The sequence below is a fragment of the Pieris napi genome, chromosome 1, assembly GCF_905475465.1.
Source record: "Pieris napi chromosome 1, ilPieNapi1.2, whole genome shotgun sequence".
Classification (NCBI taxonomy): domain Eukaryota; kingdom Metazoa; phylum Arthropoda; class Insecta; order Lepidoptera; family Pieridae; genus Pieris; species Pieris napi.
Window position 1 is genome coordinate 9,170,725 of NC_062234.1, and position 21,269 is coordinate 9,191,993.

The 21,269-nt window shown below is 34.3% G+C and overlaps 2 protein-coding genes and 1 long non-coding RNA gene across 3 annotated transcripts; all 3 read left to right on the plus strand.

Annotated features, from left to right (window-relative positions):
* The first annotated feature begins 1,748 nt into the window (after window positions 1–1,748).
* Window positions 1,749–3,057, plus strand: LOC125063281 (cornifin-A-like). The gene is made up of 3 exons (XM_047669695.1): window positions 1,749–2,221; window positions 2,347–2,652; window positions 2,876–3,057. The coding sequence occupies exons 1-3, from the start codon at window positions 1,877–1,879 to the stop codon at window positions 2,921–2,923; spliced, it is 699 nt and encodes a 232-aa protein (XP_047525651.1). The 5' UTR covers window positions 1,749–1,876; the 3' UTR covers window positions 2,924–3,057.
* Window positions 3,058–8,112: 5,055 nt separating this feature from the next.
* LOC125053057 lies at window positions 8,113–9,853 on the plus strand. The gene is made up of 3 exons (XR_007117526.1): window positions 8,113–8,282; window positions 8,426–8,558; window positions 9,667–9,853. It is a non-coding gene; the product is annotated as an uncharacterized LOC125053057 (long non-coding RNA).
* Window positions 9,854–12,703: 2,850 nt separating this feature from the next.
* On the plus strand, window positions 12,704–20,610 carry LOC125053468. The gene is made up of 6 exons (XM_047654819.1): window positions 12,704–12,893; window positions 14,795–14,834; window positions 17,847–18,178; window positions 18,743–18,960; window positions 19,767–19,971; window positions 20,345–20,610. The coding sequence occupies exons 1-6, from the start codon at window positions 12,854–12,856 to the stop codon at window positions 20,557–20,559; spliced, it is 1,050 nt and encodes a 349-aa protein (XP_047510775.1). The 5' UTR covers window positions 12,704–12,853; the 3' UTR covers window positions 20,560–20,610.
* Window positions 20,611–21,269: the final 659 nt, after the last annotated feature.

The following is a 21,269-nucleotide window of genomic DNA, read 5'->3' on the forward strand; positions in this document are numbered from 1 at the left end:
AGTCACCGTTAAGCCACGTGACATATTACGTATGCAAGCTAAACATGCGAATCATGTCTATACACGATTCTCGTGATATTGACATTACTTCAATATAATTTATAATCTAAAATTATAAATTAAATTAATTATTTATATAAAATTCATGAAAATCGTTTAATAACAATAATAATAAGTTGAACTTTACTTTTATCAAAAGTAAAGATTATTTTTTTTAAATAATTTATATTGCTAACGTGTAGGTATAATAGCTAAATATAATATTACCTAAATGCTTTTTACATTTTAAAATATATTATCATAAGTTAAATAAATTATTTTATACAAAAGAAGTGTGATTGTAAGAATCAATCTGAACTTCATCTCTGTCTTTTGTAATACAAAGTATAACAAATATATTTTCTTAATCCTACCGATTCTATTAGCTAAAGCCATATCACATCACAACCCTTTTTAATAAATCTATGAATTATTTAAACGAGAAACCGTGTCATTTTGTTTATTGACGATATCATCAAAGACATGTTTTTTTTAATTTGTCTAACCAGAGCGCATAATGTAAGTACCTAATACATATCGAAACAGCCTTTTCATTAAGAGAAAATAAATAACAGTTGTTGTACACATTTACTCAATATTAAAAAGCATTACATTGCATTACTTTGAGACAAATACATAATCTTAGTTTACCAAATTGGCATGCAAGGGCCGCAGCACCCGCAGCAGACTGGAACTCCAGGATGACTGCAACGCTTCGGTGCGCAAGTCCCGGGCCCTAAACAAGAGTAGCAAGGGCAGGGCTTGCAACGGTTAGGCCTGCAAAACGGTATCGCAACGCTGTCGCAGAATAGGTCTGGTTTAGGTACAGGTGTCGCAGGCTAGAACAATACAAAAAATATGTTATCGTAGCTACATTTGTACTACGTATAGCATTTCCTACTAAATTGGAAGTTGTTTTTGGAACGAAGTTCCTTATCGCGCGTTGTGAAAGGGGGCTAGACGGAAAAAATTCTTACGAAAAGTTGTCACGACACTTTTTTGCTATTTGCTATTGTAATACACCGGTTCTCGTCCGATCACCGAAGTTAAGCAACGTCGGGCGAGGTCAGTACTTGGATGGGTGACCGCCTGAGAACACCTCGTGTTGGCTTTTTTTTTTCGTCGTAAGATTGGTGTCGAGAAAATCTATCATACTGTTATGATACCAATTAACATATAAATTAATCGAAAGGAATTTCGTTCCATCCGGGTGTCCCTTGACACCTCTAAAGTTTTTTTAATATATTTGTGTATATAAGTAATAATGAACAAGTGAAAAGAGATGACCTGCTGAAAGATGAAGCTGTCTGAAAGCATTTTTTTAAGAAAAGAAATATTTTTATTACCTTGTCGCAAGGTGGGCATGGTGGTAGACATGGTAAGACTGGAGGTGCTGGACATGGTGCGGGACAAGGTCTTACTGGTGCAGGACAGGGAGAGCATCCTCCTCCTGGACAAACGGAACACTTGCCAAGATCGTTAATTGAGGCTGCACATGGTTTTGTCGAATACGGATAGCAAGCACCACACGGCATACCCGTGCATACACACGGATCGTAACTGTAAAATGGAGCACTCATTTTTAATTTTTTAATAAATTTAATAAAAAAAAGTTACGAAATTTTCACTTGAAATTTATAATGGCATAATTGATTAATGTCATTATTTAAAAATTCTTTCCGGCAAAATACGGCTGGAAAAAGAAAGAAAAATTGTAATGTGTCAATAATTTCGAAACGTGACTTATACTTTCTAGAAAATCATAAATAAAAAATTTAAGTTAATAAAAATCTTTCAAAAATCAGTAGTAATTCTAAAACGAAAAAAATTTAAAAAAATGTGTTCATCTATGTGCTTTTGCCCGACGTGCCCATCAATATTGCCCTGTGGCAATGGCCCATGTCGGTTTAATTGTCCTCCACCGCCTCCCTGCTGTCAGCCTTGTTGTCCACCTCCTGTCCCTTGCACTCCCTGTCCGGCCTGTACATGCAAGCCAACATTCAGACAATGTCCGGCTCCAGTCATTCCTGATTATGTGCCTCCCATAATACCCATGTTACCTTGCTGCAAGCCTCGCCGAGAGCCACCGCGTGACCCACCACCTTATCCACCACCAAAACCTGTCTGCTGCCCACCAATATTACCCTGTTGTCCTCCTCCTGAACCTTGCGATCCACCGCCAGTAAGTAGGCCATACTAAACGTTAACACGAAGTAATATATAATTTAATATACTTACAGCATGTTTGTAGTTTAATATCAAGTTAAGGTATGCAAGCTCTTGTACATATATGGATATCTTTTTCAGGTCATTCCGTGTGTAGAACCCATAAGGTGTTACCAGCCAGTTCTACCCTGCTGCAATCCGCAGTGCCCTACTCCAATTCTTCCAAAGCAGCGCCCCATTTGTCCCAGAGCACCTCCCTGTCCCTATCCATGTCTACCAGTTTGCCGAAGCTCGTGTGAAGATTGTGAAATAGACCCAGTTACGAGACGAAGACCGCTTATCGTCCATGATAGCGTTTTCGCAAAAAGGCCAACGGCTTTCCCGAAGGACTGCCAGCAGCGCAAAAACCCCAATGTTCGGTATTCGGTCAATAATTGGATGAAACAGGTATGTGATAATTTTTATTTCTAACTTGTTTAATACAATTAACAACAATATAAAAATGGCCGCTGTGGGCTAGAATTCACCATTAAATTTGAAACATCGGATCGGGAGCATAACCAAATGAACTCATATGTATATAATACATAAATATATCCTCATCATTGTGACATCATGCTTTAATAAAACCTTCATAATAGTATTTTATCACTAATTCACTATTTTACAGGGTCCAACGCCTAACCTATGCTATCATGTTCCGGTTCCATTGGTTTAAGTCTTAAGATGTGACCAAATAAATAGCGTTTTTTAACCGTGTAGTACTTGAACACACTGTGCTGTGGTGATAGTATGTGTTAATGATGTAATGCTAAATCTAAATGTATGCCAATAAATTAAATTTTGTTCTGTTTTCTTGATTTATTCCGGTGCCTACTTCGTAGTTTCCTCGTTTTGGGAATCAGTAGTATAAATAAAATTTTGTATTACATGTCATTCGCAAAGATCTTTGTGATAAATGTGTTAAATTATTTCTAGCTTAGCTTAGCCTAGCTTGCTTGGCATAGCTTAGTTTAGCCTTGGCATAGCTTAGTTTTCGATCTGCAACCGGCTTTATACCGCCTTGAGTAGTATAAATATATCAACTAGTATCACCTTTGAAAAATTATATGATCGTTTGTGGCTCCATCTGTTGTTCACTTACCTAACTAAATCACTTATGCATGAATGCCTGTACCAGTTATCATGACCTACTTTCAATAAGTATCCTATGAATCCTTTATAAAAAGTCTCATTAATACGATGCAAGTTTATTGCCTGTTGCAAATGATAATGTTAGAGCAATAAATTACTTGCATGTAGTATATATAACAGGCTTTATTATTATTTATTATATTATTTGATTTCAAAGTAACGAAAATTGTTTAACGAAACGTTTTTTAATCTACAGACAGGATTATGACTAAATGATAGATTTTATAATAATCGTAAAAGATAAAATAACCACTAATCCGTTTAAAAAGGGTTTATCACCAATTAATCGAATTGGATTATGGTAATATTAAATTATATATAGTTTTCATAAATGGAAATTTCCCAATAAAGTTTCCTTTTTTTGTATATAGTAAACCCCTCTATACCATTTACATAAAAGGGGAATTAAAAGAAAATGTTTTGTAGAATGGGGTCTTGCGTGAGTTTCAATAAAAAGCTTCATAATATACTATACTTTATTGTTGTAGCATTCAGGATTCTCAGACATTTCTTGGTTATGTTACATAATCTGCGTGTGGCAGCTGTAGATATTGATACACGGATTCACTGGGTAACAACGCTGCGTTGGTGGTATATTATTCTGACACAAGTAAGGTCCAGGCCCACAGTTTGAACTCGGGAATGGCACGCAGGCCGGAGCGCATGGAGGGGGTCCACAGCCACTCATGTTCATTGTTCTTTATGGAATCTTCAAATTTCACAAGGATTTAACCTGAGGTGGTTGACCAAATGGATACATTGTAAGGACTCAAGAGCTTTTATAAGATTCAAACCAACTGGATTTTATTAAAAATCGAGAAGGCTTTGCACCTAGTGTCGCATTGAGGATTCCGTAGGAAATTTTTAAAACCCGTTTTTCATGATATTTTTCTATTGATAAGTTTAGTAGTAATGAGTTCTGAATTTAACTTCAAAATACGAAATACAAGAGAAATTTATATTAAAGTTAGCTTTTTTATATAAAAGCGTTTCGAGCGTGCAAATATTACATTTTATTATTAAAAGAATATATATATTGACGACTCATTGGTCTTCTACCGTCTCGGCTTGCTGACACCAATACAAGCTTCTTAGAAGCTAATTTAGCCTTTCCTTAAAAATGACTTTGAAGAGGTGAGTACCGACAAAGAGTGTTGGTTTTTCAATGTTAATTGTGGCCTTATATTAGTATTTCTTAAGGGTTCTTCACTGACATAGGCACGCGTAACATTAATTTATAATACCACGATCAAATGATCAGTTCATTAATAATCCGAAATAAATATTAAAGATTAAAAAATGTGACTTCGTTTATTTCACAGAAATATTTTCTTAGAAGACTTAATCAAATCCGTTACAACGTCGCAATAACGTACTTATTAGACCACAAGCCCATGAACAAAAAATACCTGTGAAATGACCCAACCTGAATTACGCTTAGAAGGCTGTTACTATATCTGAAAATAGCTCTGAGCACTATGCCGTCATTTCTGAGCGGTACATGTGAGTACGTGAGTGAATGGACTTTCTCAGGTACAATGGGGGAATTTCGACTAATTATTAATGTACGGCTTTGTTATAAGTGTATAGATGATTAAAAATAAATGTCGAAAAACCTAGTGCCGTACAAAAGTGATGGTGCCGGAAGTCGGTGAAAATTTTTAATTCGACGACAGTTGCAGAAGCAATATAGGTCATTTATTACTGTACGGCATTTGTGTGATTCCTTTTGGACACATATACAGATACTTTACCCGTAAACGCCGTACATATTCCCAGCGGAGCGGTCGAAAGCCATATGTCTGATTAGCATACAGGTGATGATGATATGAAACAACCTAAAATTAAATGATCTTGAGAGTACTTCACAAATAGATAACATTTTCCAGCATGCCGTACATTTTTTGTGGAACACATAGGTGTATGGGGTAAATTACTTTCCTCAGAAAAGAGTCATTTTCCGGTGACTTTTATCTGTACGGCAATAACACAGGTTATTAATACTTTAGACAATCTTCAATAAAAGATAAATGCCGTACACTTTCGATAGTCCGCTACCACCGCCTACCAATACAGGGCGTCCCAAAGTTATGGGAAATGAAGGGAAAGTACCTTAAATATCGTAGATAGGGTATTTTACTAAAAGAAGACTTTATGTTATTTTTAAAAGTTATTAATTCTGCATTCAAAGATTTTTAAAAAATTACTTGCCTCGTCTGGGAATCGGACCGACTTAAATGTAAAAAAAAACACCCCTACTTTTATGATGCCAATCGAAAAAATGGCCAAAAACTAATAACTCTTCTCAAGTAAAATAGTATTTTAAAAGAAAGGAACACACAAGCGTGAATATATATTTTTAATCAAATTAAAAACATTATCTATCGTATCCGAATAGGCCGACCTAAAAAAATCCCCTACGAGTCTGTTACTTTGGAAAAGTTATTAGGTTTTGGCCATTCTTTCGATTGGCATCATAAAAGTAGGGGTGTTTTTTTTTTTTAATTTAAGCCGGTTCGATTTCCAGACGAGGCAAGTAGTTTTAAAAAAATCTTTGAATGCAGAATTACTAACTTTTAAAAGTAACATAAAGTCTTCTTTTAGTAAAATACCCTATCTGCGATATTTAAGGTACTTTCCCTTCATGTCTCATAACTTTGGGACGCCCTGTATTATATTTTTATTTTTGTTAAAAATATTTTTCCTTTACCTCTCTCTGCTGGTACGATAAGGCTGTAAATATACTTTACAGCCTTATGGTAGTATACTCAGATATGTACAGTTATTAATGACCTTAAGGGACACCTCAAACGTCGTCGTTTTTATCAGCTGTAAAGAATAATCTGGAGTAAAATGTACGGCATCTGGTTTTTTTTGTTTATTTATATTTGTAACCTAGTGCCGTACAAAAGTGATGGTGCCGGAAGTCGGTGCAAATTTTTAATTCGACGACAGTTGCAGAAGCAATATAGGTCATTTATTACTGTACGGCATTTGTGTGATTCCTTTTGGACACATATACAGATACTTTACCCGTAAACGCCGTACATATTTCCAGCGGAGCGGTCGAAAGCCAAGGGTCGGAACCCTACCCCTACACCCATATACCCTAAGGTCATTGTAAAATGTACGGCAACATGTTCAAAATACATATTATTTAACACGGACAATAATGTTTTATAATTATGCCGTCCAAATATTATAGTTAATATTTGTGTAATTAAATATTTATCGAAATTTCAGGATTTACCAAGTTCTTACTGCTGTAAGATCAGAGAATAATGTACGGCAACTTGTTTTTTTACATAATGTTACTAAATATTACCGTTGTACATTATAGCCGTTCATTATAAATGGTAACAAATAAAAATATTATGATAAAAAATATATGAAATTTCCGAAATTTAGATGACTTTTCAAATGCTCCTAGAGTAATATGGGGAGTAATATTTTCAAAGATTATTGTTATTTTATATGTAACAAATATAAATAAACAAAAAAAACCAGATGCCGTACATTTTACTCCAGATTATTCTTTACAGCTGATAAAAACTTCGACGACGTTTGAGGTGTCCCTTAAGGTCATTAATAACTGTACATATCTGAGTATACTACCATAAGGCTGTAAAGTATATTTACAACCTTATCGTACCAGCAGAGAGAGGTAAAGGAAAAATATTTTAAACAAAAATAAAAATATAATACAGGGCGTCCCAAAGTTATGAGACATGAAGGGAAAGTACCTTAAATATCGCAGATAGGGTATTTTACTAAAAGAAGACTTTATGTTATTTATAAAAGTTAGTAAAATACCCTATCTACGATATTTAAGGTACTTTCCCTTCATTTCCCATAACTTTGGGACGCCCTGTATTGGTAGGCGGTGGTAGCGGACTATCGAAAGTGTACGGCATTTATCTTTTATTGAAGATTGTCTAAAGTATTAATAACCTGTGTTATTGCCGTACAGATAAAAGTCACCGGAAAATGACTCTTTTCTGAGGAAAGTAATTTACCCCATACACCTATGTGTTCCACAAAAAATGTACGGCATGCTGGAAAATGTTATCTATTTGTGAAGTACTCTCAAGATCATTTAATTTTATGTTGTTTCATATCATCATCACCTATATGCTAATCAGACATATGTTGCGACCCTTGGCTTTCGACCGCTCCGCTGGGAATATGTACGGCGTTTATGGGTAAAGTATCTGTATATGTGTCCAAAAGGAATCACACAAATGCCGTACAGTAATAAATGACCTATATTGCTTCTGCAACTGTCGTCGAATTAAAAATTTGCACCGACTTCCGGCACCATCACTTTTGTACGGCACTAGGTTTTTCGACATTTATTTTTAATCATCTATACACTTATAACAAAGCCGTACATGAATAATTAGTCGAAATTCCCCCATTGTACCTGAGAAAGTCCATTCACTCACGTACTCACATGTACCGCTCAGAAATGACGGCATAGTGCTCAGAGCTATTTTCAGATATAGTAACAGCCTTCTAAGCGTAATTCAGGTTGGGTCATTTCACAGGTATTTTTTGTTCATCGGCTTGTGGTCTATTAGTGGTGATAAAGAAATTACATAATAACTACTGCGACTTTGAAACGACTTTACGTTTTTTTTTTTTTTGAAATAGTTAAACCTTTTTTAAAATGTGACAGTTGTACAAAATATGGTGTCATTTGTACATTGAAAAAAAGAAGCAATAAATTTGACAGTTATCAAAATCACGACACGAATTAAAATATCTCGGACAAATTAGCAAAAATTTTCGGAGTGTTTTATATCAATAAATTTAAAAATAAGCAAAATGTGTAACAGAATGAACATGATAAACAAATTACAAGCCATTGTATCTGAAATACAGTAAGTTTCAATCTGCGTGTTCAAAAGACTACTTATTAAAACAACGGCTGCTTTTTTGCTTAAATTATTCAATTGCATATAAGTTCCTCAGCGCGGAAGCTTCCGTACCCTATTTCGCTACATTTTCCCTTTTATCATTTCAGACGTGGTGGTTGTCCTTCGCCATGCTGTTCACCATGTCAGCCCTCTCCGTGTTGTGGAGGAGCTGGCTCCCTCGTCACAGTTTACAGTCAAGTAGCACATATACAGTGACCCGGTGACATGCGCTTCACCTAAGTCAATTTCATTATTCGATTATTTTTATTTACTAACCAGATCGAACGCTTATGGACCTTTAGATCAACAAGTTATATGTAACGTTTATCGCCCAAACCCAATAATCAATCCACAATCTTCAATCAGACCGCGACAGTCTCCTATCTGCATCCCAATAACCAAACCCTACAAAGACAATCTATTTTTGGAGACGGATAAAATGCTCTTTGTCGTTCCATTTTACCGAGTTTAATAATCAATGTAAACCAAATAAAGTAAATAAAACCGTACAAATAACATTAAAATAGACATGTGTATGTTTGAAACATAACAAACAGTTTTTTAATTATTTAAAAAACTGGTCTAAGTTAAAATCTGTTAAAATAATAAACGGTTGAAATCGAGCTTTCGACAACTGTCATTTTCATCAAAGGCCTATCCACAGACACCGATACGACCTCCCATGGATCGCTTGTATCTACAGATGGCTATTACAATCCGCCAATTGGTTATTGGCACACTTGTTACAACATTTGGATTAAGATTACTATCTCAGATGGTGGATTATGGATTGAAGTTATTGGGTTCGGGCGTAAAAGAACAAGTTACGCTCAATCTACAAAGAGGCAATGAATCTTGAATATGGCTTATAAAACAAATCACATTGTTGAACATAGAAGTCACTTTTAAACGATTTAAAACAGTTTAACAAATCAAGCAAGTAGGTCTCTTTGATTGTAACTGTCTGGAGGTTGCTAATAATTTACGCAATATGTGGTGATATGTAATAGCGCTATTTAGTAAGACGTTTTCTCTTAAAGTCAACTATTTTCAAATTCCTACAAACATTAGCAAGTGAATTTTAACGTGATTGTTAATGGCCCTAGATGTACCACCCAAGCTTCTAATTGTAAAACAGGCGCAAACGGGATCATGATATTAAGTGATACCGCTGCCCATGGACACTCTCGATACCAGAGAGCTCGCGAGTGCGTTGTCGGCCTTTTAAGGATGTTTACGTTATTTTCTTAAAATACCCTAAGTTGAATTGGTTCGGAAGCACTCTGAGAGTAGATGAATGTTAGCGTAAATCCTTCAAATGACACTGACAATAAACATCACTTTACAGATGCAGTGCTTGCCGTAGGACAGCCTCCACAACCTGTAGCGGCTTTCGACAAAGCAGTGATTGCTATAGGGCACCACGGTACCAGCATGAAGACTTGTTGATATTTATAACTGAAATTGTCCCTAGTTTTGGTTTATACATTGTAACGTAAAATTGATATTTGAATAAAGTTTGTGACTGTATGTTATTTACCTTATTGATAATAAAATCGTAATTAGTGTCTACGTCGATCTTTCCTATTTGTCTTTAACGTTGACATCAAATTATCAGTATATTTTTTTTAGAAAAAAATGCGACATGTAAAATGTAATGTTGAAAAAAAAAGTGCTTTTCCTCCGACCAAAAGGGTAGTATTCTCGACCAGTCATCACTTTCTGACCTGTCCATAGCTCCGTGACTAAACCTAAGACAAAGACTTAAGCCGGTTGCAGACCGAAAACTAAGCTATGCCAAGGCTAAACTAAGCTATGCCAAGCAAGCTAGGCTAAGCTAAGCTAGAAATAAATAGCGTGCACACCAACAGCTAAGCCAAAGCTCAGTCAGTGTGGCGAAGGATGTGCAAATGGTGTGCGGGATAGCGGGGGGGGGGGCTTAGCTTAGCTCGTGTAGCTGTGCATCGGCATACACAACTAACTTAGCTTCGCATATTTTAGTTAGCTCGCATAGCTTAGTTCGCATAGTTTGCGGTCTGCACACATGTATGGAAAACTGCGTCAGCTATGCGAGCTAAGCTAAACTAACTTAGCTTAGCTCTTGGTCTGCAACCCGTATCAACCTAAGACAAAGACTAAAACCTTAACGTTCGAAATAATGTTGTTAGCGCGTTTTAAGGTGGGACGACATTGCAGTGATTCTGAGATGAGATAAGGCTAAAATAAATGGTAGATAAAAAAGAAGAATAAAATAAAATAAATTATTCTATACATATTATATTATATACATTTATAAATAAAATATAATCTTTATAGCAATAAGAAAAATAAAAGAATTTGCCGCTATGCAACACAAGCAGATTTAAAAATACCAATTTAAAAAGAACGTCTTCAAAATACTGTCAGAAGAAAGAAAACGTTTTTCTTTTCATTGTTTTTATTTTGTCAAATGTAAAACAACTTTCTTTTTGTTATAAAATATAAAAATAATAAAAATCGTAAATTATTGTATTTCATACTAAAAACACAGGTACGATATTACAATTACTTATTACAAGTTATAATAAAATACGTTACTGTAGAATTTATTCTATAGAATTATATCCAATTTCAGTAAATTATCACCAATACGATTCACAAGCATGTCAGTGCTTCCACGAGGTTTCGAGAGCTGTAAGCCATGCCCAAGGTACGGATTTGTACGGGGTGAATACAGTGTATACTATAAAAGACCACGGTATGGTCAACCCCGACCACAACCCTTTATGAGAGAGAGTGCGAAATACCACAGCGGTCCGACCAATGCCCCATCTGAAAAGTAAGATTATACTACATTTTTCAAAATTCAATTCTTATCTCACAACTGTTCAAAGAATATTTTATTATTATTTATATAACGGTCGGTATATTTTGATAGATATTTAAACAGCTCTTTAAATATAATAGTTTATTTTTAGAGCAAACCATATTTAATGTTAAAGTTATTGAAATTTTATTTCTTTTAAAAGGCTACTTCTGATATACCTAATATTATAAATTATTTATCGGCTACTTTTTATAAAAATTTTATGATGTTATAATTAATAATGATATATATAATAAAAATATGAGTCACTATCTCTATATCGTTGTTATAAAATACGCGTCAGTTATGATAAGATAATATCATAATTGGAAATTTTGAATTAAATTGTAAGCACAATGTAAGATTAAATAATAATACATCTTGAACTGCATGTAGCAAATGAAATAGTATTCAAGGAGGTTCAAATGACGAAGACCTTTCCTACAAGATTTAACTGTTCCATGACTTAATTCCTACACCCAATACTATTTTGATCTATTGAAGTTTTTCGTAATTTTAGGCCATGCTGCTACGATTATCCCTGTAAAGCGCACTGTTTCAACCACGGAGCGTGCACAAGACCAAGCGGCAGATACGCTCGCACTGTTTGGTACCCTGGTGAATGCTGTCCAGTGGTTCCTCCCTGCCAGGCCTTTACGTGTCCCAACCCTCCATATCATCCGTGCTGTTATCACACGTGCAACAAACTAGTTTAGGTGGTATTATGCTGTTTCAAACAATGTTACGATTTGTTTGTTTTGTTGAAGAAGATTCAAATCTTTGATATTTCTTGTATGATAGGTATGTGAATCGACTGTATTATTATCCAGAGTTGTCAGTTTCTGGGGTCACGTACAAGAAACATGGCCAGTAGAATTGTGATTCGTTGGTGCTAAATTTCGATGCGTCTGGTACGCTTGTGAATCGTAGTGTCAATAAATGTAAACAGATTAACGACTTTTTTTATTGATTGATGTCTTGTTATAACAAGGTCCTATTGATAAAATTTGTTAGTGGGTCAGTGGTCAGTTAATTTACAAAAGAATATTATGGATATTACCAAAATATAAATATGAAAGAAAGGGAAAAGGACAAATTTAAATAACAAACAGTGCGATTTTAGTGGCTAACACTAACTTTTAATGTTTACGGTGATTGGCGTGACACCTACATTCACACATATTACACACTACTACCACTACCTACTATCTAGCTTTGTACATACAAATACATAAACTTTAAGTAAGAAAATAAATAAGTTTGGTATAGAGGAAATCTAAAACGTTTAAGAAAATTGATACGAATTGAATTTTAAGTTTCCGCGTTATGTTTGATTTATGTAATATTAATCAATATTTATGAAAATATTATAATACATATTGATACCTAGATATCAATAATTAAGTCTGGTAAAACGTTGAGTATCCTCATCATGGGACTAGCTCTTATGCATGACTCATAACCAAAAATTTAACACGGAAATAGATTGTGCAGTTTGTAAACATCGTACCAAACGATCCTATATAAGAGTATTAAATATTATTCTGGCACCTGTGTCGCAGTGCCACCCACGCTAGTCTACTCAACACAAGTGCGAACGCGGAATTCATCAGTTGCTTTCAGTTGCCTTTAAGGAGTCTGCGGCTACTGTCGAAACACATCCGCAAACTCTTTCCCGTATCCGCCAAAAATGTATTTTCCGAGCGTGATCTTGATTTTCACTTTACTTGGTAAGGCTTTCTTCATTTTATTTACACTCTCAAGTTTGTTTTTTGTAAAAAGAGTACATCGTTACATTTTAAATATTTATTGACATACAAATGTGCATGACTTTATTTTAAAAACATCCATATTTACCTAAAAAAATATTAGACTAAGACAAAACAGTTAGGATTTTTAAATATTAACAGTGTATAATAAAACCACCTGACAGATAACATTCTATAATATTGTTTTTTTTCAATTTATTTATTAGCCGGATACAAAGTCCATTGGCACAATATTTATTTAATTAAGTATGTATTACCATATCTAATGATAGTAACAAACCCGATAAAATCAAGTGTCATATCCTACGCATCAGTGTAAAAAAGTGTCTTAAGTAATTTCGATAAAAAACTATCAGATCATTATTATTTAAGTTGATGACATCATTATCATTACTAATCCTTATAATAAATGCGTTATGCATCCAACTGTGAATACTGCAAATGATATTATAATACGATCATTTAAATTCTTTACTCACACGTGTTATTTGTAAATTGTATTCGTCGCTTTATATATATGACAGTGAAATCTATAATTACTAGTCTATGGTCAACTTTCATTTAATATATTTTTTGTTTAAATCATTATATTAAATTAATCCATTGAAATTAGGTACATAAAAGCGAAATCTATAAAAAGGCGTGCATCAAGTTACCATTAACGGCACTCTTGGATGCATCCAACAGACACATAAGTAAACAAGTTACGTAGTAATGATATTAATGATGATGGATTGGATAGCCAAAATGTTATACATAACCCAAATAGACAAAATAATGTCTGAACTAAATTAATAATTTTCTCACGTGTTAAAATAAATCGTCTCTGTGTGAATGTCAATCTATCAAGTGATTTTGATAACTGCGAGATACATTTTTACTGCACATTGGTAATTTAGTATTTCTGAATAAACAAATAACAAATTTCAGAATTTATTAACGCTTTGTTAGTCAGGCTCATGGCCTGAATTTGTACTATAGAGCATACATCTAGCTTTTTTTAAATTTGTGTTATCTCATGTATCTACATGGTTTCGTTAGAAAAGTTTTAAACCATGCTTCACTAGCCAGCAAATCAACACCTATTTGTACCGTATTTTTGTTTCCTGACTTATTAGGCGCAAGGGAAAAAGATTTGTGTTGAAAATAATTAACTACCAACAATGGCAACTATTACATACAATACAATTTGGTACATTCTTTTTATATTTTATCACAGTTATTAAGAACCTTGACTCCATAACACAACTATTTCCTGTTATCTCTTAAAAAAGATTTTCTATTCGCAAAACAGAAATGTCCTTGGTCTTCTCGTACTACGCATTTTTATGGGCAATAAATTTTCGTAAAATTAGACCACTGAAAGAAATATTTGACTAAATATTTTATTGTAAAGAAATTTCTACGAACACCAAATCACCACAAGTATATTAACAATATTTTAACGTACATGGGGTATATAATATATATATAATCATATAATCAGGGGTTCGAATTCTGGAGAAACAATAATGTTTTAGGTTGGTGTTTAAGTTATAGATTATACGTGAGCCAAATATACATACAACAGAAGTCGTTTTTTAATGAACCTCTGTGTTTTTGAAAGTAATTGTAATATACATTAATAGATCTCATACGAGTGCATACATCTATATTCTATATCTCCTGTTTAGCTTTAAGGCACAACTTTACTAATTTAATTGTTACTGCCACTTCGTCCTTATTATATTATATATTCTAAAATTCCTTACAATCTTTAAGATTTTTTAGTATTTGAATTATCTGTAACCACAGGATATTAAAGCACGAAAATATTGGGCCAATCCGTGAAATATGGTACATATCTTATTATATTGTTTTAGGAAGTGTGAGTTTGCATCTTACGGAGATTGATTTCAACAGGTCAGTGACGCATGAGCTTAGCAAATAGTTTTGGAAAATTCGACGCGGTACTAACAGTATAAGAATGCTTTAAAATTTAGTAATAGGTTAAAACATGTTTTTTTTATATATATAAGTACCTATTATTACAATAGCTTTAACACATAGTCTCCACCCCTCATAGGTTTTCATGTGAGTGAAAACATTTTATTTATTAATCCAACAGCCTATTTGCATTATATTAATATATTTATTTTATTTATTTATAATTCTGGGCTTTAAACTTTCGCGTATCTATGAGTTTGCTGGGTAACGTTTTACGCCTAATTCCAATTATGGATTATTCTATGATTTAGATTTTTATAAGGATTCTACTGTATAGTAGCTTGGATCAAAAAATGTTTACAAATTGGTGCCAGATTATATTTTCCAAATATTCTTTAGTTTTATTAAAAATGCGCACAAAGGCAGTAGAAATCGCAGTATGACTTTACATGCATTCCAGAGTTGCGAACACAAAGAGCAATATTTCAATGCATTTGTAATGTGTTTGTGCAATTTTAGAGATACCATTTATCAATAATCCTAAGGGCACTTCAAATGCATTCAGAGTATTTTAACAGACCAGTTTGTTTACATATGGAAATAAAATTATGATACAATAAAGCTACTTTTAAATGGTGTTTATGTGTTTTAACTGGAAAAGTAAGTCGCTATTGCAATAAAATATCAACTTAATGGCGAAAATGTTAATATTTTATTTTATAAGAATAATTTACTTCTGTTGAATAATAATTTCCATTTGGTTTCGATGGGCTTTGCTAATGTAAATTGATTAATATCAATAACCGGCCGGTTGTAACAATTTTACAAGTAACGAAAGTTTGCGCCTGCCAATTTAGCATGCAAGGAAATAATAATAGTATAGTCCTAATACTTACAATACATGTCGTATTCCATTACATCATAAAATAAAATAAAATAAAATAAAATATGTTTATTATGGAACGTAAGATACATGTATCACTTATTCCACGTCATTAAATTTGAAGGCATCCCTACTCATCGGCAAAGAAGACAGAGGGTGTAGGCCGAGAGAAAAAGCCGGCGTAAAAAACTCTCGGTACTCTTTTAAAACAGCAAATCATCAAACAAAACTTATTTATAACAAATATCGCAAATTAATTAGAAGTAGCCTGTCTAGCACTAGTCCCAGGCCCTTTTATCAATTAGATAATCGTTGACTTTATAGTAAGCCTTTTTACACAGCTTTTCTTTAATACATTTCTTAAATTTATTGAAAGGCAGTGATAAAAGAGCTTCTGCGATTTTATTAAAGAAGAGTATCCCTTTCCCCAAAAAAGAATTACTAACTTTAGATAGTCTAGTACGGGGAAATTGCAGCCTGCGTTTGTTCCGTGTATTAACATTGTGCGTATGTTCTATTCTAGTAAACTTATCACTATTTTTGTATACATACATAATATTTTCATAAATATATTGCGAGGGAAAGGTAAGTATATTAATTTCCTTGAATTTATCTCTAAGAGATTCCCTACATTTTAAATTATAGATTGCACGAATAGCCCTCTTCTGCAGGATGAAAATAGTTTCGACATCAGCAGCATGACCCCATAATAATAAGCCATAAGTCATTAAGCTATGAAAGTAACTAAAATAAACAAGTCTAGCTGTATCGACATCAGTTAGAGAGCGAATTTTTTTAACCGCGTAGGCTGCAGAACTAAGTCTCTTCGCCAATCCGTTAATATGAGGGGACCACTGAAGTTTTGAATCCATGGTGATTCCGAGAAATACAGTTGTATCATCCAGATTCAAATCCTCACCGTTTATAATTGGTCTAGTATCCATAATCCTTGAATTTTTTGCACAAAATTTAATGCATTTTGTCTTCCATTTTTCATCCTCGCGACGACACAATGGTAGAAGAGATCGTCATAGATTAAGAAATAATAATAAGGTGCGACAAAATGTTGTCTAGGCACGCACCCTATCAAGAAACCCATACTAATAATAAAGAAGTGGTTTGAATGTATAGTTTTAATGTAAATGACGACACATACAATTTATGCTAAAGCTTTTCTACAGAGATGAAATTAGCACTGTTCTAGTTGTGTTCTACAATGTTATTCTTAGTCTTTACGATAAACAATCTATTTTCGTTTTTTCTGCTTATAGAGTCCGTAACATTCTATGCGTATTACCATCTGGCGTCGACGATAGCGTTAGATTTGCCAGAACTTTAGCCTAATTAATAACTCTTTACAGACCTAGTTTAGTTTAGTGTAGTGAACTCAGTTTCCGCAATAAGACGCCCATTTCGTACGTTGTGCGTTATGTCCTGGCTAATTAAGCCAACCTAGCTCCTTCCAGAAGCTCAGAAGTTTTCTGAGCACTCCGCAGGCTTCACGACCTTACTGACCTTACTGCTCCAAGGATTTCTGCTCGTCGGGAAGCCAGAGCCACGCATTCCAGGAATTCGTGTGTGACTGATTTCTCTGCGCTTACATAGTCTCTGAAAAGGTCTGTCGGTCGGTTTGTCGCGCCAAGGAAATGTTTTTTTAGGAGACAGTGGCCCGTAATTGTCCTTATCATCACCAACCCTTTTTAAACATAAAGGATTTTCGAAATATAATCAAGTACATTACTTGGCCTGTAATCCTGTTTAAATTTTATGTATACAGCATATTTCAAATTCAATTTACTTATGTATACAACCGCACGAGTTGCTCCCAATTTGATATTACTAAAAAATTAAAAATTAATTATGGTAGCTCTATATCAGCAAGTTCGAACAATTTGTTGTATTAAGTATGCTTTAAATATATTTTTATAGTCGTAACAGATAGTTATATATTTCGGAAAAAATCTAAACCTGTTAATGCCTGCATATGTAGTGCTAATAGACAAGACTATAGAGAAATGCCTGCAAATTTGACCTTATTTTGGATTTTTCTTTGTCCGCCGCTATTAGTCCGAGCCTGTACTCAACAAGTACATTTTTTATTGCAGAATACGACAGCTACCGAACGAGTTTTCGCCTACCTACAATTCAAACAACAGAAGGTCTATAACCCACAATTTATATAGGAAAAAGAATTACGATGACAATAAAAAATACGACATACATTCCCAAAAACAAATGATGGAAAACGAAGTCATTCAGACACATCAACCAAGGGAAGATCCTAGGCTTTTTTATCAGACCGATAGTTATCTCAGAGAAGTTCAGGATCATAACCATGAAGTGACTTATATTTACCCGGGACGGGAGGTCGTCAATGCTGAAGAGGAATATAGACGACCTCGGCGTCTCAGAAAAATGGTTAAAAGTTTAAATTCAGGTAGTTAAAAGCAATATAATATATACATTTAATTCCAACAAACAGATTCCTCTAATCTCTTTAAAAAGTTGTTAATTTTGTTGATTGTTTATCTAAAATTTGTCAGGATTTCGGTGGGAGCTATTAAGAGAAACCATTGTCAATATAAATATTTCTTTGACTAATGGTCAAGACATAGACATATCATAAACAAAAGACAAGATTATTTTATACTTCAAATAATTAAATAGATAAATAAAGATGGATAGTTATATGTACACCGCAAGCGACCGCACAAACATACTCGTAAACCTTGCGACTTCTAGTTAACTTAGCGACTGTGTAAGATTCAAAAACAGGACTAATAGTGCCATTCTCGTATGTCAAAAACGTATTGAATTTTCACATAAGGGAGTACTAGCGGTAAGTCTCGTCTCTGTATCCCACCCTGAGACATGCCGGCTCACTTACCTTCATAGTAAGGGAATATGGTTATTGCAAATTATTTAAAAATATGAAAGAAACAGATGCAAAATATGAAATAACCCATAAAGCCCATATGAATAATGTTTTTTATTTTTTTAGATGACCACAGTCTATGTATGCAATGTCCGCACGATAGAACATTAATAGCAAAAGCAGGCTTAGATAAAGTTGTTCTACAAAGTCCACGTCTCTTGTCATGTAACGGAAGGACAGCATCCAGAGAAGTTCGGTTTGTTACTATGTATGGGCCAAATTTTGGTGCCCTACTACATCAAGGCTCTTACGTTATAGTAGGAAAAATAATGTATAATAGTCAGGTGAGTAGAAAATTAACTACCTTATTGGTATTTTAATACTTGAAGAAAGAGAAAGACTTCATTGGAGCCTAATATTGTATAAATGTCTGTGATTGGACGAAACGTGACAACGTGTCGTCTTTCGATACACATCACCCCCAATTGTTTTTAAATATTAGAAATAATGTATCCATTTATTTTATTATCAATGTTTATTAGACTGACGTTTTTTTACAGCGTTCAAGATGTTATTTTTCTAACTCAAAACTACATAAGTAGCTATTTCAATTAGCTGCTTCCTTAATACTTAACGAAGTTCCACTATGTGGAACCAGCTGCCCACTGAAGTATTTCCGAACCAATTCGACTTAGGGTCCTTCAAGAAAAGAGCGTACCAATTCTTAAAAGGCCGGCAACGCACTCGCGAGCCCTCTGGCATTGAGAGTGTCCATGGGCGGCGGTATCACTTAACATCAGGTGAGCCTCCTGCCCGTTTGCCCCCCGTTATATAAAAAAAAAATAAAAAAAAAAGCGTTTCTTTTTCTGTGTTTTAATAAATAGATATTTTTGAAGTTATACTTCTTTTGGCGCGTTAGGGAAAAATGTTGAGAAATAAATTTTACGACTCGCGCGCACATAAAACCGACACCCTGAAGTTAGCTATAGTCAACATTTTAGTTTTTTCTATTGTTAGTGTCGTTTTTTCTACAAACGTAGTTTTTGATAAGATTTTATCTTGTTACGCCAAAGAAGTATAACTTCTAACGCGTGTACATATGTACACACACTTTTTTTTTAGTTTTTGATATTAAATTCCTTATACACAGGTACTGCAAATGTGTAAAATGCAAGTACACGTACTTCTCCAGTCTCCACGTAAATGTCCACTTCCGAATATTTTACAAGCGCATTGTAATAATGATTATGAATGTAGTTTTACCTGCCAAGACCCTAACTTAGATTTGCAAGGACCGCGAGCTCTTGTTTGTGGCAAAGATATGAACTGGGAAGGCAATCTTCCAATATGTAAAGGTTGGTTACTAAAGTATTGATTAAAACTTTGTCTGGTTATTTCGCCTATAATTAAATCAGTATTTGTACAATAATTCTAAGCGAAGCTCTACTTTCTACTTGAAATAATTGATCTACAGTTGTTTTGATTAATAATTTGAATTTATTAATTCTGGCTCAAGATACTAATTTATAAGGCCATACTAATCCATTGTTATTATTCACTAACGCCTATCAAATTTATATGGAAATGTTGGCAGGACCAAGCGTGAACTATGTTATTTATAATTTATCTTTACCGCCATTACTATTATAACTATCCAATACCTTAGCTACTTAATTAAATACTGATGATTGATGAGTACAATACCTTAAATAAAACAATGTTGAACAGGTCGGAAATGGTGTGTGCCCCAGGAGCCACCAGAACATGGTAGAATAAGCTGTAAGGGCATCGCAGTAGAGACTGGGCCAGGTTTATCTGAAGGTTCAAGGTGCAGAGTCCGTTGCAGGTTGGGGTGGAAGGCTAAACATACAGTAGCAGTTTGCCGACGTGGATCTTGGAACCATAAACTAACGTGTCAACCACGACAAAAAATTACCGTGTAAAATCTCACATCTGAATTGAATGAAATAAATAATCTTGATCATTATAACTAACAAACTGTTTTATTATCTAGTGGACCCGACAGACGTTGTCCTGCACGGTATTTCAAGCGATTGCGATATTAAACCAAGTATGAAAGTACCGACTGCAGCGCCATCTGCCGGGCTGATTTGTGAATCTAAACCATCCTGGGCTCCACCCAAACGCATACAAAAATAATCATTCAAATCGGTTCAGCCGTTATAAGAGGAATTCAGTGACATACACACGTACAGTAGAATTATATATTATGTTAGCTATCTTTTATGATTAAGATCAAACTGCACACGGTGTGCAAATTTGACTGAAATCGGTTAAGTAGTTTAGGAGTCCATAGCGGACAAACAACGTGACGCGTAATTTACTTATATATATATATTATAAGATAGCACCCCGCACCAGCATCGCTAGGGAACTGTGGCTCTAAAATTACATACCTACTCAAACTCAAACTCAAACACTTATCAACTGTCAACAGAAAAGATGTTAAATTGATTCTAAATTTGCACTTACTACCAATTCGCAAGTCAAGACGCAAGAAGAACTGGCAAGAAAGTCTCCGCCACTCTTTCACCGCCAAGTTTTGAGTCATACAAATTGTTTGTAAAGCAGAACAGCCATAAATATTTGAATTGGAGCAAACCAATCCAAGGATTAGGATTATTTAAATCAT